The sequence below is a fragment of the Mauremys reevesii genome, linkage group 3 (assembly GCF_016161935.1).
Source record: "Mauremys reevesii isolate NIE-2019 linkage group 3, ASM1616193v1, whole genome shotgun sequence".
Classification (NCBI taxonomy): Eukaryota; Metazoa; Chordata; order Testudines; family Geoemydidae; genus Mauremys; species Mauremys reevesii.
Genome location: NC_052625.1, coordinates 174,512,798 through 174,536,385, shown reverse-complemented (window position 1 = coordinate 174,536,385; position 23,588 = coordinate 174,512,798). Strand labels below are relative to the sequence as shown.

The following is a 23,588-nucleotide window of genomic DNA, read 5'->3' as shown; positions in this document are numbered from 1 at the left end:
ATAAAACGAGATCAAACTAGCTAGGGACATAAAGGAAAAAAGAAAACATTCTACAAATACATTAGAAACAAGAGGAAGACCAAGGACAGAGTAGGCCCATTACTCAATGAAGGGGGAAAGACAATAACAGAAAATGTGGAAATGGCAGAGGTGCTTAATGACTTCTTCGTTTTGGTTTTCATCAAGAAGGTTGGTGGCGATTGGACGTCTAACATAGTGAATGCCAGTGAAAATGAGGTAGGATCAGAGTCTAAAATAGGGAAAGAACAAGTCAAAAATTATTTAGACAAGTTAGATGTCTTCAAATCACCAGGGCCTGATGAAGTGCATCTTAGAATACTCAAGGAACTGACTGAGGAGATATCTGAGACATTAGCAATTATATTTGAAAAGTCATGGAAGATGGGAGACATTCCAGAAGACTGGAAAAGGGTAAATATAGTGCCCATCTATAAAAAGGAGAATAAGGACAACCTGGGAAATTACAGATCAGTCAGCTTAACTTCTGAACCAGGAAAGATAATGGAGCAAATAACTAAGCAATCAGTTTGCAAACACCTAGAAGATAATAAGGTGATAATTAACAGTCAGCATGGATTTTTCAAGAACAAATCATGCCAAACCAACCTGATAGCTTTCTTTGACAGGGTAACAAGCCTTGTGGATCAGGGGGAAGCGGCAGATGTGGTATATCTTGACTACAGTAAGGCTTTTGATACTGTCCCGCATCACCTCATAAACAAATGAGGGAAATACAACCTACATGGAGCTACTATTATGTGGGTGCATAACTGGTTGGAAAATCGTTCCCAGAGAGTAGTTATCAGTGGTTCACAGTCATGCTGGAAGGGCATAACTAGTGGGGTCCAGAAGGGATCAGTTCTGGGTCTGGTTCTGTTCAATAACTTCATCAATGATTTAGATAATGGCATAGAGAGTACACTTATAAAGTTTGAGGATGATACCAAGCTGAGAGGGTTTGTAAGTGCTTTGGAGGATAGGATTAAAATTCAAAATGATCTGGATAAACTGGAGAAATGGTCTGAAGTAAATAGGATGAAATTCAATAAGGACAAATGCAAAGTACTCCACTTAGGAAGGAACAATCAGTTGCACACATACAAAGTGGGAAATGACTGCCTAGGATGAAATACTGTGGAAAGGGATCTTGGGGTCATAGTGGATCACAAGCTAAATATGAGTCAACAGTGTAATGCTGTTGCAAAAAAAAGCAAACATCATTCTGGGATGTATTAGCAGGAGTATTGTAAGCAAGACATGAGAAATAATTCTTATGCTCTATTCCGCGCTGATTACTCAACTGGAGTATTGTTTCCAGTTCTGGGCACCACATTTAAGGAAAGATGTGGACAAATTGGAGAAAGTCCAGAGAAGAGCAACACAAATGATTAAAGGTCTAGAAAACATGACCTATGAGGGAAGATTGAAAAAAATGAGTTAATCTGGAGAAAAGAAGACTGAGAGGGGACATGATAACAGTTTTCAAGTACATAAAAGGTTGTTACAAGGAGAAGGAAGAAAAATTCTTCTTAACCTCTGACAAGAAGCAATGGGCTTAAATTGCAGCAAGGGCGGTTTAGGTTGGACATTAGGAAAAAACTTCCTAACTGTCAGAGTGGTTAAACACTGGAATAAATTGCCTAGGAAGGTGTTGGAATCTCCATCATTGGGAATTTTTAAGAGCAGGTTGGACAAACACCTGCCAGAGATGGTCTACTTAGTCCTGTCTTGAGTGCAGGGGACTGGACTAGATGACCTCTCGAGGTCCCTTCCAGTTCAATGATTCTATGTTACATAGCAGATGATCAAAGAATACTTTAGTCAGAACCTTTCCAGCCATGGAGAGTAATGAGATACCACAATAGTTACCAAACTGGACTTTTCACTTTTCCTTTTGTATATGGTGACAATGGTGGTGTCTTTGAAGTCTTGCGGTATATCTTCAGTACTGTGTATTGAGAAATAGCCCATGCAGTCAGCTCAGCAGGATCTCGTCTCCATACTTGAATATTTCTGCAGGAATGCCATCAGATCCAGGAGCCCTGAACTTCTTTGTGGCACTGACTGCAGTGCTGACTTTGTCAAGATATGGGATTGCATTCATGTTATTACATGTTGGCTGCTCAACTACTCTTATTAATGTCTTGTCTGTGATGTTGGTCAGTGTGTTAGATCACTGTAGTGGTATGTGTAGGAACATATATGTCTTCAAAACAAAAGTCTTTGTTCTCATGAGGGTCAGCATAGCCCTGGATTTCATATGCCTTGGCATTCCACCATTGATTCTGTATGTCTCTAAGCTTAGATTGGATCTCATGACCAGGGATCCTAGAAATCCATTTCCCACAGAAAAATGGGGAATTTGCATTTTTACAGAATCTTTAACATCTATTAACTACATTTTACTGAAAGTACCAGTGTCACTTATTCAGTGTGAGCAACCTCCCCCTCTTGTGGCTGATTTTTTAATGTGATTTAAATTTACATGGCTAAACATACTCCAATAAACTGCTTCCAGTGTATAAAGGTTATTCCATAGCATGTAGGAGTTTGAGTTTTAATGCATCTCAAATTTCACTTCAGCCTCCAGACATGAGTAATTAAAGTTATGAAAGGATGCTGAAAACTTTAAAAATCACCCCTAAAGACCATGGCACTGAGTTTGGCAAGGACAAATTTCACATTGATGTTAAGATGCTGTTCTATACTGTATACAGCAAGGCTGTAGATTATGTTTGAATGCAGACAAATATAAATTGCAATTCTATTAATTTTATTATAATGACTGATGGCACTGGTAGGCTTCAAACTTGTTTAAAAATTGTAAATATATTAATAAAATATTGTGTTTGATACCTTATATATTGTAGCTAGGGAAACTAAAGTACAGTGTTTAATTTTAATCACAGAAAAATGCAGATTCTTATTTTTTTTAATTGGAGAACTTTGTTTTTTTAACATAGAAAATTAGGATCCCTACTCATGACACAGATTCTTGTGTTATAACTACCTACAGGCACATGGGATGCAACAATCTGAGGATGCAGCTCATGTTTTTTTAGTGAGTAGCTGTTGAATTTCTGGACCACTCTTGTCAAACTAATCGATGATGTCATTGTGCAATACCCAAATTGTCAGGAGCAGCTTGATGTACCATGTCATGAAAAGTAGCCCACCCACTGTTTACATTAGCAACAGTAACCAAGCCAGCACAGTCAGACAAAGCTGCAGTGATATTATTACAGAGTTCCACTTGTGTAGCTTCATCTTGTAATCGCTTTATGTTAAGCAGTCTGATTGGCTTAGATGACTTACGACACACTGGTCGACTTACTAGTAATAGTTTGGAGCAGATCATGTGATGGTCTGTCCAGTAGTCTACCCCACGCATGGCTGCAATGATTTGTACATCCTGTAGATCTTATGGATGGATGGTAGTCAATAAGATCCCATTGTTTGGGTCTTGAGTGCATCCATGATCTCTTTTTATTTTTGTTTTTTGTCTGGTAGGTAGAAAAATGTATTTGTGATCACTAATTGCCACTTAACAGTCACTAAGTAGCAGAGTTCCATTGCTATTCTCTTTTCCAGTGCCATACTGTCCAATAGCAGGCTGCCAGATTTCCATGTTACTTCCAACCCTTATATTAAAGTCCCCCATGATAATCAGTTTGATACTGATGTAGACACAGTAAGTTTGTCTAAGTCACTATAGAACTTTTCTTTCTCATTGTCGGCATTTGTCATGATAGGAGTACAAGCGCTAATTATGGTAACGTACCACTTATGTTTCAATGGCAACCATAGAGCCATAAGACTATCACTTATGCCATTAGATAGACTTTCGAACTTGGAAGCACTGGAGTTGCTAATGGCAAAGCCAACACCCAATTGTTGTGGCTCTGAGGATGGTGACCTCACCAGAAGAATATGTACCCTGCACTGATCTCTGTGAGTTGCCCTTTGTCAGAGAGTCTGGTTTCACCAAGTGCAGCAATGTCAATCCTATACCTCGCCAGTTTCCTTACAACAAGTGCTGTGCCTCTCTCAGGTCGGCTGGTGGTAGGGTTGTTGCAGAAAGTCCTAATATTCCATGAAGCATTTATAATTGGTCTTGTGAGCCACCTACATTCAGATGTGTGACTACAACCACCAGCATCACTACACCTGTGGCTTTGCCACTTGCCCATCACTGTAAAACTTTCCTTCATCATCAGATCATGGGCATGAATTATTTTCCATGGTGATGGCTTGTGTCATACCATCCACGTTCTCTTTTCCATTCACATGTGCTCCAGTGGTATGCATTCCCAAGAGAACTGACAAGAGTTAGGATTCAGGCTACAGCTGTCAACGTGGAATTATTCCATGAGCCCTCTATAGCAGTGGTTCTCAAACTTATTTGATTGGGCCCCCTTTCTTTGTGTCTGCATTTACACACACACAAACAAGTACACACACAGCAACCCAGCTCTGAAGGCAGAGAAGAGAGCAGCGGCTGCTGGCCGGGCACCCAGCTCTGAAGGCAGCGCCGCTGCCAGCAGCAACACAGAAGTAAGGGTGGCAATTGAAAAGTGATATCACTTTTCACAGCAGACTTAACTCCCCATTGCCACCCTTACTTCTGTGCTGCTGCTGCCACCCCAAGGCGGACAGCCAGAGTCTAGGCACTAGCCAACCTATTAGCTTTATGAGACAGCATAAAAATAACTTGGAAATAAAGTTGGCTAACAATCTGACAAAGAGCAAATTCATAATTTAGCAGGAGGGGGAAAACTGTTGCTAAGTCCTTTTTTCACACATACCCTCATCAGCCAGTTCAATACACTTATACATGCTGGCTTGTAGCTCAAATTTCAAATCTGCTGATTCAAGAGATTCCTAATCTACATCATTCAGTGTATGAAACCTACAATCAGAGATTTGACTGGGAGTGTTTATGCAGGAAGGTGAAAGTCTGCAACATCTAACACAAAATTAGGATGATTGTATTAGTTTTCTGTTGTAAATTTGTCTTGTGCATGAGTTCTTTCTAATCCATCAATAACTGCATAACATACCTTTAGATTCTCCAGGCTTTTTGAGAAAGAAGCCAAACATATTTTTCAAGCTCCATTCTTTCTTCTTTTCCTGAAATACAAATCATTGTATTTTTCTATGCAACAGTTTCAGAGACTGTGACGGATTGACATATAAGGAAAAATTAAAACAGCTAACGTGTATAGAATGGCTACAAGAAAATGAGGGGAGACTTGCTAGCAGCTTACAAATATCTGAAGCATACAAAAAACCAATTTAAATTATTTTCTTGGACATACAAATGCAATTCCCACTGAAGTTAGTGGAAATGTCCAGAATCATTTCCAAGGAAGAATCTGGCCCAAAAGATAAGAGAATTATTTAGGTGTAATTTGGAGTAATCGGATGGAATCAAGGAAGATTAGATACAGTGAAAAACTTCCTTGTGGGGAGCTATTACAGCATTGGGCTATAAAAGAATTCCTAAGTGAGTGTGCAAACTTTTGCAGTTGTGCCATCCTTACTAGTCACAGAATTTGTCGTCCCCCGCCCCCATTGCCCGCTCTGAAGGCCAACAGAAGTAAGGGTGGCAATGGTGCTTCTGCTGGCAGCAGTGCTGCCTTCATAGCTGGGTGATGGGAGAGGGGTGGCTGCTGATCAGGACATTCATGTTGTTTGTGGCATGGAAGGACTATCTTTTTTTTTAATCCTGCTCCCATACCACCCTGCTATACTCACTCTATTTTTATCCCAGTCCTGCTATTATGGCAGCAAGTCCTGCAGGATCCCAGTTCCTTTGTGCCTCCCCAAAGAACCTCTTGTGCCCCCTAAGAGGGGTGAGCCTCCTAGTTTGCGCACCACTGCTCATTAGAAAAATAGAGGCCGGCGCCTGTGACTGCTCCAACTCATTGTTGCATTAATGACTTGATATTCCTCTACAGATGATATGCTAAGTGAAGGGGCAAAATCCCAATAATACCTAGGTAAGATCTTGACCACAGTCTCTGTAAGAACCTTTCACATAGGCCTAAATTCCACGGCTTGGTCTGAGACATGAGGCCTAGTTAGCAATGGACAATACATAGAATCATAGAATATCAGGGTTGGAAGGGACCTCAGGAGGTCATCGACTCCAACCCCCTGCTCAAAGCAGGGCCAACACCAACTAAATCATCCCAGCCAGGGCTTTGTCAAGCCTGACCAGGGCTAAAAGAAAGCTGGGATAAACAGGAGACAACCTTGTTTGTTTCAACTATACATGAGATAAGCTGAGTCAGCATAACCGCAGATGGAGAGCAATAATTGGGGGCCTATCAGGAGGTACAGGCACACAACTCACTGAGAGGAGCCTTAAAGTCTGTTCCCTGGTTCAGGAAGAAGATAGCGGTACATACCCCTCAAATGCCAACCAGACTTCAGGGAGAGGCCTAACACGATAGCGTGAGTTATGGCATCCTCCCTCACAGATGCCAATCCTAGTTTGCAGAAATGCAAGGGTGAATCACACACAATTGTGTATGGTTGTGTACTGTTTACTCTTCTTTTTGCTTTAAACCCTCCAGAAATGTACCTGTGGACCAACCTGTCTGGAAAGAGCCAACGTCATTGCTATGGACCTGAAATAAGGATTTAACTTGCACATTGCAAGAGGAGAATTCTGAGGAATAACACCTGTGTATTAGCAAACATGTTGACCTGAGCTATGGGCGGAGCCATTATGTAATCTTTTAGACTATTGGTTTATTCTGCTAATCTTGTTTTGCTGCTAGAACCTATCCAGGGGCTCAAGAACTCCCACCCTGTAGTTTCTTTCCACCCATTTGCACCCTATATAATTTATTGTAATCAATTGTTTAGTAGTGTCTCACTGAGCCTAATAAGTAAAGTGACACTCTGCCAGCGCTGTGCATAATAAACCCTCGTGCTTGACTCTACGTGGTGTCGAATTTCTGTCCCTTCACTAAGGACTATGGATAAAAACCTAAATGGATGGATAGGACATTTAAAAGTTCAGTTTTGAATGTTCTTTCCATTGTTTTCCTGTTTAGCATTATTGATAACTGATTCTTAGTTTATACAACTTCTAGGTGATCAATGGTGACCTTGTCTAGGTGGGAAGTATTAAAATACTTAAATGTAGCCACAGAACAGTATAAAGGAAATAAGTGAAGAAAAAAAAATTAAGATACTGTATGGGCAACATATTATTAAATCAATAAACAGAATCAATGTGGCTTTGATTTTTTAATCACAAAATTTCTATGCAAGAGACACTTGATCAAACAATCTGAGTTTTATTGGCAGTTCAAACAATATTAATTAAAGTGAAACCCTTTGCTTGTATACTGATAAAGCAACCAAAAAAATCAATTATTGTTATAGTTTTTTGCATATATTCAAGTCCCATAACTTGTTTAAACCTACGTAAGCAGCTGTACACACTGATAATATAGCCAGTGCAAATATCTAATTTTCAATTTAAAATTTTCATGAGAGGGAAAAATAATAATTTCTCCATGGTACTTGTCACCTTTAGCTGAGGGTCTCAAAGCATTTTACAAACATTAACCTTCATATTTTTAGACACAAAAAATAGGGAAGAGTTTAATACTCATAAAGGAAGATTTGTAACAAGCAAACTATAAAATTATTTTGGGTATTAAATTTTAAACATCCAAAATCAAGTTTTGCTTTAAGTTACATGCCTGCAAACCTATTTCAAATGTACATTTCAAATACAATTATCATATTCCCATTCTGAGTATTAAACTCTTCTCCACTTTTCCCTTAGAGTTTCCTTGAAGCATCTATGTATCTTATATCTGTTGTTTTTGCAAATTAATAATATTTGATATATAATGTGTTCTACAACATATTACAGAGATTATGTGGGGGGGAGAAAAACTTATCTGAATTTGAATTCTTAAAAGCTAGTAACATGCACAGATCCAAACCCTATAAATTATAGAGGGTATAGTTGAAAGCAGAATTTGGTCCACAGGACATAATGATTTGTAAATACTAAAGGATAATCATGCTGACATGTAGGTTAAACTAGTGTACTGATGTCACATGAAACTAAACTAAATATACATTAGATATATATATACACACAACATTCCCTTCATTAGAATCAGAAGTAAAAGATGTAAACCATTTTACTCACGTTAATAACATTTTACTCCAACATAAAGTTGTTTAAGGCCTTGTGTCAGGAAAGAACTTATGCATGTGCTCTACTCTGTCCCTAGTCAGGACAGAACTTATGGTCATGCTTAACTTTAAGTGTGCATTTGAGTCCCATTGACATCAATGAGACTCAGGCACAAGCTTAAAGTTAAGAACATGCTTAAGTGGTACACTGAATAAAGATGCTTTCCTGAATTGGTGACTGTTAATGGGTTGCTGTATATATATTTAATTTGTTTACTACTTCTGAAACACAATTTTTTCACTCTGAACTCTATAAATGTTTGACAGATTCTGTCATATTTTTAATCCTAAGGAGTTTTATTAAGTGATTTTTGTATACTATAGGAATATATTACCTCTTAACAATGGGTAATTGTACATTTCTCCTAAGCATTGGCCAAGTTTCAATGCCAAAATTCCCATGGGGACAGCATGTATGATCATGTTTCTAATACAGTGAATAGACTTAAACAAATCATTCCTGGAACTATCATGACAACTCACTGTGATGGGGCGCACTCATTTCTTGTGAGCACGTCCTGTCGGTTCGGTGTGAACCTGCACTCAATCTCTCTCTCTCTACTCCAACACCCTCTGTGGGCTGTTAACCTTGTCAGGTGGGACTTCAGTGGCCCAGCCCTCTGGCCAAGTCACACACAAATCCCTTCCAGGGCAAAAGGTCCAACAGAGCCTATTCCTGTGCCCTTGTTATTCTTTAGCCTGTCTCTGGGCTCAGTCCTCAGCCCCTTCTCAGCTAGCTTTAAGTCCATACCTGCCCTGGTATAGAGCAATGCCTCCAGGGCTTCATTTCTGGAGACTCTGCCTTATCTGTTTTTATTCCCCCATCTCTCCAGCTAGCTCACTCCTTCAAGTTCAGACCTTCTTGGGGTAACAAAGTCCAACAAATGATTGGCCCTCTGCATGGTCTTCAGCCCTAGAGCCCTTTAAATTCCAGCCCTGTGCTTGGGCTTCTCCATGAAACTTGTCCCCTCTCAGGCTTTGGACATTGCCGGGGCGGGGAGGAGGCTGGATCTGCCCATTACTCAGGATCCCAACGCAGGCATTCTACAAATAGCAGCCACAAGCTGCTTCCTTTAACTCCATTGCTGCTGCTATTCCCTGGGCTGCTTCCCACATGACCCCTTCCTCTTTACCCTTTTGGTCCCAGCCAGCAACTGATCTGCTCAGGCCCTGCAGCGTCTTTTAACTGAGCCTGCTGCTGTCTGATTGGCTGCTTCCCTGCAGCCTCTCTAGGCTGGCTTGGAGGACTCACCTTCACTGCTTCTTTTCTAGGGCAGGGTGTGATAGGACCGCGAGGCCTCCAGCAGGGGACCTCAAAGGTCCTGGTATACCCTGTCTCACACAAGCTCAGGTTCTACAGTATGTTCCTAACACTGATCATCAGTAATGCAAGATAAGGCTTCCAAATGTCGATGCACTGCACCTCATAAAAATTATTCAAGTATTACATATAATCTATTTCACCTAGTCATTAAAATGTGATTGGCTGTAGCCAATGGCACAGTGAAATCTATTCCTGTTAATACATTTGAAAAAAAGACGCATGAATTAGCTAATGTTTGTAAAGCAAAGATGTTAAGCTCTGTATGATGCTAAGTATTATTGTGCATATTTAGAGAGAGCCCTTGTGCCAAATATGACAATTTCCTGCAATATCTTTGGGAGATCTTATTATATCAAGTTTAGGTGTCACTGTGAGCCAGGGATTGTATGTAGTTCCATGAGGGAGGGTAATCGCAGTCCTCCAGATACTAAGAACAGAGTGTGTATGTGTTTGGGGGGGGCGGGGGTGGAGAGAGTGATCCAGAAAATTCACTCAGGTTGTAACGACTCCAGAAAGTACCACCTACTGGGGAGGTTCACCTACACTAGTTCAAATTGGATTCTCCACAGGCCAACAGACAAAGAAAGGACTTTTCGATAAATGCCTGAGTTTAAACTGACAGCGTTTTCTGTCTGATCCAGCGAACAGACAGAACCTTTTGCAGGAAGGGGCAATTCTTAGGAAAGCATTAGAAGAGCTGACACCTGTCAGAGCCTGAGGCTAGAATTGGGGTGACCTTTGGTAAGCTTTTTAGCATGTGTCTAGGTTCTTTTATTGTTTTAAACATGATTTCTCTGTAATGATTTCACATTAAGAATAAATGTGCTTGCTTATAAAGAGCTGTGTGGTAACTTCTAACTTCTGGCAGTTACAGCTTTCCATCGCCTTCAAAGAAAAAGCAAAGTGAAGACGCTGGCCTATTTAGGTAGCCTGACTTGCTGGGAACATCACAGTGTAGGCAGCCAGCTGTGCAGCCTGGAGAAATCCCCAGTCAGAAGCGAGAGACACTCCCAGGAGAGGTAATGGCTCAGGAGCCTGGAGCCTTCAGCAGGTGCCCTCAAGGGACCAGAGAAGGGGAATACACATGCAATTGCCCTGAACTGTAAAACCCCTGTTGAAAAGTAAAAGTTTGCCCTGATATGAGGCAGTGGATCAACTGGATGGAGATTGGTTAAAATGAAACCTGTAATGTAGTTTTTTGGCCTTTGCGCCCATTCCAACAAAACACAAAAATTGAGACAAATTCCATTATGGTAGCTTTGTGCTTTTTTCCTGGTGCACAGCTATTAACCCTTTTTTCCTGGTGCACCTAAAGCAGATCTGGTCAGTGGAGGAGTCCTTCTGTATAGGGGTCTCCTCTGATGGCACAGAGCCACCATACATATCAGACCTATACCCTTATGTCTGAGGGAAAAAGGGGTATAGCAAAGGCCTCCCTGCATAGCAGCAAATCTCCAGCTGTGGGGGCGATAGGTGGCATACACAGGTTAGAGCAGCCAAACACTGATCAGCTATATTTTGTCATGCTTTCTTAGATAGTGATGCTGCATGAGGTTATCACTTTTCATAATGTGCAGCAATAAAGGTTCAGCTATGCTGATAGATTAGACTAATTCAGATTGATAAAATTAGACCAGCAGGGCGCTAGCATCTGAATGTGGGTATTCGCGTGCATTTAACCGTATGCTGTGTCTTGTTTCAGTGGAGTGATCACTCACTGAAGCAGCAAATAATCAACATATTTCTTCAGCTCAAGAGTCTGTGAACCTGTGTGTTCTGGATAGTGGGGAAAGACGGGTCAACAGTCTGTAGGGTGGACTAGACCGGAGACCAAGAACCATTTTGCACCAGATTAAGGTGAAGGGAGGCTGCTGCGGGGCCATGATTGTCAAGGAAGTGGAGGACGCTGCCTACCTGCTTACGTACCGGCCAGAACACAGATGATCCCCCAAGGACTTCCAAGGGAAGGGTAAGCTAGTGAGGGACATTGCTTTTTGGATGTTTTATTATTTTGTATGATCTGTTCTCTCCTGTGCTTTATCAGTTAAGTAATGAGCAAAGAGGTGATGGTTTGTACATAGTGTGTGTGTGTGTTTTGTCTGTTTCACAACCATTGCTTGTGTCAGCAGCACAAATTGGAATGATACACAGAAGATTAGCACGGTCCATGCCTAAGGATGACATGCAATTTCATAAAGCATTCCATTAACTACTGACTGCCTCTGTAAGTGTTAAACTGTAAACCAAAAGCTTCACACCTCTTCAGAGGACTATTGGAAGAGTGGTGTGTTTAAGTACAGGGAAGTCTGAAGGGTCAGAGCTGTGCCCAGAGGGGCCAGGCAGCAGCACAGCAGATTCCAACACGTGGAGGGGGTGCTAGATAGAAGGGCTGCACTCTGAGAGTGTGCCTAAGATTGAGTGTGCCTAAGATTGAGAGCAGTAGCTGGACTCCATTCAGACTCCAGGAACTTGAAACACCCTGGGGATCCAGAGCAAAACGCCCTGGATTCCCCTCACAGCAGTCCTAGTGGGTGGCACTTGCTAGAATCTGTAGCACTGCCCACTACCGGTCCGCAGCCTACACGACTCCCTACACATCCCATCCCCCCACCAAATTGTTGCAGACAAAGGAATCTGCCCCACCCTGAAGTTGCCTACCTGTGTCAAATGCAGCAGCTTCATGTGTTGCTCTCTCTCATTGGGTGCACAGCTCAGCCTACAGCAGTTAGGAAGTGTATGACCCTCTAATCTAAATTGTATAACAAACTGTGGAGCCCCAGTACCCAGTGGAAACACAGAAAGGCCTCAGGGAGTTCCCAGTGATCAGGGGACGTGCACCTGCTGCTACACCCCTAAATCAAGTGTAGTATGCTCATCCTACCCTGCCACCTCCTGTCCTACTGGTGACCACTGTGGCACAAGAAAAGAGCAGAGGGATTACTATAACCAGCTGGTGCACAGGGGACACAAGTGACGGGTGAAAGTCTCTTTGAATCCTCCATGTGTACTTATACAGTGGTCAGACATAATCTGGTCTTGAATATATTGAATTTCTGGCCATACAGAAAGGTCAGACATAAGAAATAAAGGTGCTGCAAGTGGACCCTGCATAATTTACAGAGCCCTACGGAGAAAATGTACTTTCTCAATATAAAACAACAAAAACAACAAAATAAAACAACTGGCTAGCAGATTGTGATCATTGCATTTCAAGACCGCTAACAGTATGTATGTAAAATGGCAAAATCCCTGTTACACAGCACACATGCACAATGGATTGGTGTCCAAACTCACCTCCCTGGGATTTGCCTTTATTGTTAACGGTATATTTCAGCCTAAATTTTCTCCTAATCTTCACTTATTCCTAGGGTTTGCCCCCACAGAGCCTCTCTGTTTCTACCTCTATTTGAAAATCCAGTTTCTTTGCTGCCTGCAATATTACCCTTTCCATAGCCATGAATGAGATTCATCGTGTCCCTGAAAATCCTCTGTAAATCAGGAGATCAGAAGTGTGCTCTAAATCTCTCTCCAACAGAGCAGCCTGTGTTAGCCTACAGGATCTTCTTTGTAATGGGAAGACATGTGAGAGAGTAACACCAATGTAAAACTGGTGTAACATAGTGAAAAATCTGACCTGGCATAGTCTTACTCAATATGTCTGTTCCTGGATTATAACCTGAGTCATATCTGCTTAGTGTGACAAAAATAAGTTTGTATTACCTTTTACTTTAATTGGTACTGAAGAGCCAATAGCACTATGGGGAATGGCATGGACTTTATTTTGCTTTATTGATATCTGCAGAATCTCTAATTCAGGGCCCATTCCTGCAAACCTTACCCCCAAAAGTAATACTATTTCAGCTAACGTGACTGCTCATATGAGTGAGAAGTAATCACATGACTAAGGTATTACGGGATCAAGCCTTGAATTCCAAATGCAGAATCTTTATTTTTAGTGATGTTGCAAAATTCTGAAAATCACTGACAGGCAGTAAACATGGAACTCCATGGTGCCATTTTTTCAGAGTACAACCTCACTTTAAGTTTAAAAAACAGAGTGAAAAATATAACAACATAAGAACCAGGGGCGGCTCCAGGCCCCAGCACGCCAAGCGCATGCTTGGGGCGGCAAGCCATGGGGGGCACTCTGCCAGCGCTGCAAGGGCGGCAGGCAGGCAGGCTGCCTCCGGCGGCTTGCCTGCGGAGGGTCTGCTGGTCCCGTGGCTTCCCGCGGGACCAGCAGACCCTCTGCAGGCAAACCACCAGAGGCAGCCTGCCTGCCATGGTTGGGGCAGCAAAATCCCTAGAGCCGCCCCTGATAAGAACGGCCATAGTGGGTCAGACCAATGGTCCATCTACCCCAGTATCCTGTCTCTGACAGTGGCCAGTGCTAGGTGTTTCAGAGGGAATGAAGAGAACAGGGCAATTTCAAGTGATCCATTCCCCGTCACTTGGAGGTTTAGGGACACCCTAAGCATGGGATTGCGTCCCTGACCTTCTTGGCTAATAACCATTGATGGACCCATCCTCCATGAACTAAACACACTGCTGCTAAGAACAGGAACAATACTTTAGTTGCTTATTGCTAGAGCTGGAGGTGAAATGGAATTTTTGTCCCATGGGGGAATTTCAACATTTTGAAATTAGTTTCTGGTCTAAACTGGAACAGAAACTCAAAATATCAATGAGGATAATAAATAAATAAATAAATAATCCATAGATCAAAATTCTCCCCAAAAAGTCTGAGTATAATGTCAAAAGAAAAAATATTGACATTTGCCATCAAAACTAAACAATTTGACATTTCATTTCAAAATGCAATTTTTAGTTGTCTTCTCATTGCAAAATAAAAAAAATATATATTATGTTTTTGAATATACACGTGTGTTTCCCCATATTACCAGAAACACTGTCACAGAATTTCAGCAATAACTACATATTGCTCATACAGTTTAATAATCTTCCAGTGGGACTTGATAAGTCTATCTTAGTATGTGGTAAAGATAATCTTACACTATACATTTTTTGCAAATCTATTATTCAGAGACCACCCATGCCTGCCGATAGTTGTGGGGGGCAGGGCAGAGTGAGGGCAGCCCGCTACAGCAGTGTTACTGACCATACTCAGTCTGTGTGAGTATGCTCAGTACAAGCCAAGCAGCAAATCTGGGGGGGCACATGACCCAACATGCCTCCCAAGCATTGCCTCTACTATTAATTATTATTATTATTATACTTTGTATTACTAGTCATGCACCATGACTCTGATGTGCTAGTGCTGTGCAAATGAAACAAAAAGATGGCCCCTGTCCCAAAGAGCTTATAATATATAAGCAATCAAGCTGTTTTTCTGCCTCAGATGGGGAAATTTATGGTGGCCTCTATATAAATCCATGATACACCCACATCTTGAATACTGCACGTAAATGTGATCACCACATCTCAAAAAAGATATATTGGAATTGGAAAAGGTTCAGAAAAGGGGGCAACAAAAATGATTAGGGAATGGCTGCTGTATGAGGAGAGATTAATAAGACTGGGACTTTTCAGCTTGTAAAAGAGACAACTAAGGGGGGAATATGATAGAGGTCTATAAAATCATGACTTTGCAAAAAATGGAGAAAGTAAATAAGGAAGTGTTATTTACTCCTTTTCATAATACAAGAAGTAGGGGCCACCAAATGAAATTAATAGGCAGCAGGTTTAAAACAAACAAAGGAAGCATTTTTTCCACACAATGCACAGTCAACCTGTGGAACTCCTTGCTGGAGGATGTTGTGAAGGCCAAGACTATAACAGGATTCAAAATAGAACTAGATAAATTCCTGGAGTATAGACCCATCAATGGCTATTACCCAGGATGGGCAGGGATGGTGTCCCTAGCCTCTTTGCCAGAAGCTGGGAATGGGCTACGGGATGGATCACTTGACGATTACCTGTTCTGTTCATTCCCTCTGGGGCACCTGGCATTGGCCACTGTCAGAAGGCAGGATACTGGGCTAGATGGATCTTTGGTCTGACCCAGTATGGCCGTTCTTATGTTCTTATGGTGGGAACTTACTCAAATGAATAGTCCATGGTTACTCATTTACCTATGTGGTCATCAATACAATCTAGCCCACAGTAATTAGGAGTGGTATTGCACTTGAGATATATTGTTTTCTAGTTGAACTACTGCTCAACAGTTAGAAATACATATAAATTTCCTTCTAACCTACAGTACTGTACTCAGCTTATTGTTCCATACTTTCTTTCCTATACAGGAAAACAGTAACCTGACATTCTTTTTTATACAAACCTTTTTCTCAATATCCTCATAGGGACTGCCACCTTCCTCAGCCTATAAAAAAAAAAAAAAGATATAACGATCAGTCCCTTGCACTTTCAGTTGCAATCTCATTACTAACATTTATCACTCTTTCTTTGCTCTCAGTTTTAATCTCACACACGGAAAATGTATAAAGAATAGTTTTGACATGCACACCTTTTTCTTTTACTGTAAGTTCTATTAAATCTCAAGTTGACATTTTTACTGTATTTTAATGACCTGAACAGTGTTTGTACATTTTTACTAAAAGTAAGTTATAGGCATCAATTTTGCAAGAGACATAGTGCTTGGAGAATTACAAAGACAAACAAGTTTAATCTTTTTTCCATGAAGAATATAATGACATGATCACAAGAACTCAGGTATGCTAACATTTTGGATCAACATGCCAAATTATACATGTTTTGTCATTTACTTTTTTTTTTTATCACTGTACAAGGAGTTGATTTCTGCTTTCAGATATGCAGGCACAATTTCTTTTGTGTTCAATTCTAAGGGCAGAGTATGGCCCTCAGGGCAAAACTGGGACTAGCCCTTTGCACGTGCGTAACTACGGAAGAGAAGGAAAGCCACAAGTAGCTCATCCTCTTCTCAAGCAGAAGCATTCTGTAATCTCAACCTTGAGATCACCCTGTGAATAGCCTGCTAGAGTCTTGTGTCTCAGGCTGTGATTATGGGGCTGGAAGGGACTAGGGAGCAGTCTTCTCTCCCCACATCTGCAAAGAGCTAGGAGCTAGGCAGGTGAAGACTGCAGAGTGGAACATACACTACCCCCTTTCAAAGAGTATAGCAAGTGACACACTTTGCTCCCCTGACACTCCTGGAAAAATTGCTTAAAGCTGCAACACGGATATAAAAATGTAAAACTAGAACTTGGAATAAAAGGATATTTAAAAATATCAGTGACAGTACAGTACACTGGAAGTATGATCAGACACAGACATACAGAGCCTAAAGTCCTAACTTGGCTTTTACTTATTTTTTTTTCAGACAAAAGTGTAAATACTTCTGGATTTGATCTGTTATGACTGTTAAAGGCCATGTAAAGGTGCAAAAACACTCCATGTTTATTCAAAATTATTTGTTCTTCCTCTTAAACAGTATCCCTTCAAGTGCCACAAGGTCACTCATTTCATTATTTCAGTCCTCAATGTTCAGATTGATAGATGATTTTCAGTTTCTTGCAAATTTTCACAAATGAAGATGTTCTTACTCAGAACTGTTTTGGAGGACACAAACACCTAACAACTTTCAGATTTATTCATTTATATATTTGCTAATCAGAGCACTCCTGTGATATCAGATCTCTCATAAATTCCATTATGGTAGCTTTGTGCTTTTTTCCTGCTGCACAGCTTTTAACCCTTTTTTCCTGGTGCACCTAAAGCAGATCTGGTCAGTGGAGGAGTCCTTCTGTACAGGGGTCCTATACAGAAAATTATATTTAGCTTCCTCTTCCCAGTATCTGTTTTTTGGGCAATGCCACAATAAATCTAGAAGATTCCCCTTTCCTTCCACACAATGCCAGTAAACAACTCCCATATCCTGACTTTACTGGAGTTATTACTTGAAATAAGAGACTCTGTATTTCATTTGTGTGTGTCCTTCACACTAGTTTTATGTAGGCAGATCCAAACTCCTAGGTCCATGTTCCCTGCTTATGACTTGGGCCTGATCACAGTTTTGACAGTGACTTAAAGTTCTAAGTCCAAAATTTGCACACAAAAAAAGGTGCTTAAAATCAGGCACCTAAATCCATATTAAGGCACCTAAATAAGGATTATGGGGCCCTAACCTTAGGCACCCATTTTTTAAAATCTTGGCCTAAGCCATTAAACGGCTTTAGCAGCAGATGGCAATGCATCTCCCAGCTGCTGAGTCATTACAAGTAGTAACTGCCTCACCCATAATCTTTTCTTTTTTCCACCAAACAAAAAAAAAAAAAAGAAAAAAAGAAATAATGGAAAAAAAAAATCTCCCAGTTCCAGCTAGGAAAAAGTGAGTGAGTGTGTATCTACCACATATAACTTCAGCAAACACATTCAGAACAAAGGTTTCAGGATCCAGATACCATAATTGGCCTTAGTTTTCACCACTGTTCCTTGTGATCACTGTGGTTTGCAAATACCTCCTCCCCACTCCTCATTCTGCAAACCCCACTAAAAGAAAAAAAAAGTTTGCTGGAAGTGAACAGTTAGTTCATGGAATTATGTATTGTTTATTATTTGTGATACTATTAATCCTTGTTCTGATACTGATTAATTCTGTGTTTCAGGCATATCATTTAGCATCTTTGTTTCTTCCATATAAACTCTAGATAATGCCTTACTCAAAGGCTCACTGTGATCATTAACTGATGTTTGTAAATTAATCTGAAAATGGAAAGCACTATGTGAGAGATTATAAGAATAATATCTAGGTTTGCATTAGGTCTTTAAAATAATCTATCAGATTATTAACAGTATGTCCAGTTCTCTAGCTACAGGGTATAAATTGGTTATAAATCTATGGAAGGGGATGTGTGTTAGTAAACAATCTGATTAATAATTATTGGGCATATTCTTACAAATAATTATCTTAAAGGTTTGTTTCTAATTATCCTGTGGAATCTGGGCTCAAAGCTACTTACTCCATTACTGAATCATTTAGTTACTTATTATTTATGTTGCAAAGGGCACAGTGCCTACAAACCAGCCTTTGGCTTACTTGTGGCATTAAAAAAAAACCAGAAGCAAATGTGTGTTTAATACAGGCTTGAACCATTTTGATTAAATGATACTGATTACGAACACTTTTCTTCTATTTATTCCTTTTTTATATCGTTTAATTAATCTGAGAAAACTGTCTTGTACATCACCACACACCTTCAGCCTATAATAAAGATTATTATTTTTGAGTGTACTGAGCCTTAATTAAAAGTAAAGCTATCCAACCAAAATCTTGTAGTTATCACAACTGTGGCAGACCAGCCTTTCATCTGTACAAGTTGGTGTACCTTGGAGCCAGCATACACTGGTATCCTTTGAACTTTGGTATCCTTTGCGCAGTGTTCTGTTCTAATTACTCGACCACACTGACTCCATTTTTCATTTTATAGTGCCCAAAGGGGAAGGCATTGATACAGGAGCAATGCTTTGCAGATTAACAACTCCCTCAGAATGAAAACTACATACTGGATGAAATCCTAGCCCTATTGAAATCAATGGCAAAATCCCACTGACTTCTATGGGGCTAGGATTTCTGCCACACTGTGTACTGCGCAAGGCTTAGAGTTAGCACTTTCTCTTAAAATCTTTTTAAATAAAATATGAATAAAAATCCAGGCCAAGAGTTTCAAAATGTTAGGTTCATGAATCCAAATTTAGGGGCAAAAATACATGGCCTGAGTTTCAAAAGTGCTCAACAGCCAGCTATTTCCCCTGACTTCTGTGTGAGCTGCTGGATGCACAGCACTTTGGAAAATCAAACTACTTATTTAAGTGCCTAAATATGGACTTATGAACCTAACTTTAGGCACTTGGTTTTGAAATTAAGGACATATTACATTACTACAAATGTAGTGCATTTTAACTTATGGTACAGATGGGTTAAGGAAGTGATGTTTAGATCTAGATTAGATATAGGCTAGGTTCAAGTCTCAGTCAAGGCTGGCTCAGGAACAACTGAAATTTTATGAACTGTTATTGTAAAACTGCAGCCCCAAATGACAGAAATATAGTTAGTTCAGATGATCCTGCAAGATTTCCACTACCTTTGAATAATGTATATCTGTATATGTAGATCAGATATTCTTGTGAGAGTTCAGTGGCATCAAAACCAAAAGAAGAAAATAGATCCAGCCCAGTTTGGGATCCAACATAGGACTAAAGCTACATTAGTTGGTTTGGATCTCAGAATCAAATACAAGTGTTTCACATTCAACCCTGAAATTCAAAAAGAGGATAGATTCAAGGATTCCTATTCTAGTCCACTCTTAATTTACAGATTTATACACTTTCCTCCCTACTGAGAAAACAAAGAAATCTAACCTCATCAGCAAGAGTACTGGCAGGTGCCACAATTTCTTCTTCTTGGACAATCTGAGCTGGAACCTAGGTGAAAAAAATCAATTAACAGACAAAATTTGTATCCTAGCTACTAACTACTTTTCTATTACATTCCTTTTGGTTTCAATTTCATTTTAACATACATTTTAAAAGAAAATTTTAGTCTATGTGTCAGGGCTCCCCCCGACTCTGAGGTACAGATGTGGGGACCTGCATGAAAGACCCCCAAGCTTATATTTTACAAGCTTAGGTTAAAAATTCTCGAAGGCACAAATCCCTTTCCTTGTCCTTGGACTGGTATTACTGCCACGACCAAGTGATTTACACAAAAATTCAGGGAAGGATCACTTGGAATCCCTCTTCCCCCCAATATCCCCCCAAGCCCCTTCACCCCCTTTCCTGGGGAGGCTTGAAACTAAAATACCAACCAGTTGCTTCAGCAATGTGAGCACAACCAGACCCTTTGTCTTCAGGACATTGAAATCAATCAGGTTCTTAAAAGAAGAACTTTTATTATGAAGGAAAAAGTAAAAGAATCACACCTGCAAAATTAAGATGGAAAGTAATTTTACAGGGTAATAAAAAGATTTAAAACACAGAGCATTCCATTCTGGGCTCAGCTTCACAGTTACAAAAACAGGAATTAAACTACCTCTGTAGCGCAGGAAAATTCACAAGCCAAAACAAAAGATAACCTAATGCATTTCCTTGCCCTACTCACAGTTTCTGTGGTTTTAGATGGATTATTCCAGGTATATTTTCAGGAGATATTGTACTGCTTGGCTTCTCCCTCCATCCGAAGAGGGAACAACACACAGAACAACAAATAAATCCTTCCCCCCCAGATTTGAAAGTATCTTCTTTTCTCGTTGGTCCTTCTGGTCAGGTACCAACTAGGTTATTTGAACTGCTTAACCCTTTACAGGTAAGGCAATCCGGTACAGCTGCCAAGGATACATAAAGATTGCTACCCTTCCCCCTATATTCATGACGCTAGAAAAAGTAATAATAGACTGAGAAATACTAGTTTAATAATTCATGCTTCAAAATGTGTACACACACAAAAAATATGTACTTGTTAAGAAATAGAAACCCTGATCCAGCAGACTTTACTTAAGATAAAACTCCCTTTGACTTCAGGACTGAGTATGGACTTCAATGGGACTTTTGCCTAAGTTATGGCTGAAGGATTTAGCTCAAAGTATTTAAATAATGAAATGTGTATATTTCATATCAGTAAAAGAAAGTCAGTTCATAAATAATGTATATGAACTCATAATTAACATTAATGTTTGAAAGTGATTTAGCAGAACCACAAGGAATGAGTGTCACATTTACAACACCAAAAACATTATACCAAATACCAAAACCTCCTTCCATGATGCTGAAATGGCTAATGGTTAGCTTAGCAGAAGGTTACTGAGTAAACAGGTCATTTAAGGAAGTTTACAAAATAGCATAATTATGACAATCTCTATAAAGTTTACAGGAATTTAAATCCTCACTAGACTGAATATAGAATAAAAAGAATTTCAGAAAGTAATTCTAACAATTAAAAGGAAAAATCTCTTTTTCACAGTATACCACTAAAAGTAAAAAGTAAAGTAAAAGAAAAGTAAACCATTTTTTCCTGCTATACAATGAGGATATAGATTAAACCTACTGGGCCACGATCTGCACTTCTTTCTCACATAAGTAGTTATATTGACTATGTAGGGACTATGTATGAGTAAAGCAAGCAGCACTTGATCCATTGTCAGGACACTTTAGTTTCCTTTTCAATGTTATAACACCCCTTTCTCCATGGAAACATAGGTATTTAACTTTGCAAGTACCAGCTTAGCAGGTGCTTTGGAATTTTAAAACAAGAATGAACTGTAATTAACTAATGGAACATAGGGAGTGAAAGGGACTGGGACAGAGAGAGAAAATTTATCTCGGAGGGTTTGTGAGAGCAAAAAGCTGCAAATGCTCTGCAGAAAGCAGAGGACTTTCATTTTGGCTTGATGGAATAAAATAGATTTTGGAAAACTACCTGACTAAATACATTCTAAGAAAAATATAAGAGAAGGAAAACGATTAACAGTCAGAGTAGTGTAAAGTAGCTTTAGAGTAGGGATAACCTTAGATGTATTGTTTTTCCAGGCAAGGAAAAATGTTGCTGCACCTCCCACAACGCATCTCCCCAAACCGAACAAAACTAAATAATCAGAATTTTATACTACAAATATAAAATCATATCTATGCTAGGAGCAACCCTACCTGGCAAATAGAAAAAAGAAATGTGTATTTACCGCTATTTCTCTCTCATTCTCTCATTTACACACACATTCTATTCTTTTGTATCACATTTCATTTCTTTTTGTTTTCCTCTCTCTCATTTATTATTTCTGTTCCCATCCTCCGTTTGTCCCATTCTCTCTCTTTCCTTAGGACCTTTATCATTTTTCCCCCTCTAAGGCTATCCCCATATTTTCTGATCTCTTTCCATCACACATCTCTCTGAATCACCAGCTCTCCACAGCTGTCTTTCTTTACCCTTTGTCCTTCTCTCACTCATTCTGCACCATTTCCTAGAAGCGTAACTATGCCTTTTCCAAGAATATTCCCCAGTAAAGCACATTGCACTCTAGCCTTATAGTTACTTAGGCACAGATTTGTGGTGGAGACTTCAAAAGGGTTTATTTCCCAAAGCTGAGGGAAATTATGGGCAAAACTAATTGGGAGGAAAAATTTAGACAGAAATACACGAAGGAAAATTGGGAGTTCTTTAAGATGAGTTTCTTGGATGGCCATGTAGTGAGGTGGAGTGGCCTCCCACCGATGCAGAGGGGGAGGTGTCGCCCCTTGAACCGAGGTGGGTGGAGTCTGGCCAGGCTTGGTTAAAGGGCAGGACAGGAAATATAAAGGAGGAGCCCTGCAGCTCAGTAGGGTGGGAGCCGCAGGAGGAGACAGATGCCTTCTGTCTGCTCCAGGGACTGGAGCCCAAGGAGGATCCTACCCTGCTGAAGACTGGCTGGACCAATGGGAGCCAGCAGCCAATTGAGGCACTGAGGAGTGGCCGGGACTGTCACTGCCTATCTACCCTGGGGAAGCGGAGGACCTCATGGATCCAGGTACATCCCAAGGGGAGGGGAGGAAGTGGCCCAGGGATAGCTGACACCAGTCTGACCACATTGCTGCCTGAAATGCGGTCAGCGTATTCTGGCTGGATTCCCCACTGACCCAGCGGTGGAACACTCTGCCACTGTTAGGGCCCTCGGCTAGGACCTGGTGGAGGTCCCTCTGTCCCTGGGGTGGCAGCCTCCCCACCTGTAGGCCATGAGGCCTGCATTTGTCTGCCGCCTACCTGAGCCAAGGCACCAGGCAATAGACTGCCTACTTCTCTGCCTGCCTCAGAGGTCAGTGAACCCCCTGTCTTACCCTCTAGACTGTTTGGTGCTCCGCCTTGCCAGCGACCTGAGTTCCTAGACTGTTTGATTCCCCATCCTGCTTGAAGGCCTGGGTCCCAAGATTAAATTGCAGCTCTGCCCCTGCCTAAGGGCCAGCACTCACAGACTGCTCATTTGCTCTGCCTCTGCTTAAGGACCAGAGCTCATATACTGCCCAGCTGTTCTGCCCCAACCTGAGGGCCGGA

The 23,588-nt window shown here is 40.7% G+C and overlaps 1 protein-coding gene and 1 non-coding gene across 4 annotated transcripts in view; one reads left to right on the top strand and one right to left on the bottom strand.

Moving 5' to 3' along the window:
• Positions 1 to 23,588, bottom strand: part of DCDC2C (doublecortin domain containing 2C) — a 113,644-nt gene that overhangs the window by 8,697 nt on the left and 81,359 nt on the right. For all 3 annotated transcript variants that reach the window (XM_039530972.1, XM_039530973.1, XM_039530971.1), the window contains exons 9-11: positions 19,934 to 19,996; positions 15,876 to 15,917; positions 5,082 to 5,151 (exon numbers count right to left, since the gene is read on the bottom strand). In XM_039530972.1, coding sequence (XP_039386906.1) covers positions 5,082 to 5,151; positions 15,876 to 15,917; positions 19,934 to 19,996 — 175 coding nt within the window. The remainder of the gene's footprint in view (positions 1 to 5,081; positions 5,152 to 15,875; positions 15,918 to 19,933; positions 19,997 to 23,588) is intronic.
• On the top strand, positions 11,683 to 11,789 carry LOC120402468. The gene has a single exon (XR_005597250.1). It is a non-coding gene; the product is annotated as a U6 spliceosomal RNA (small nuclear RNA).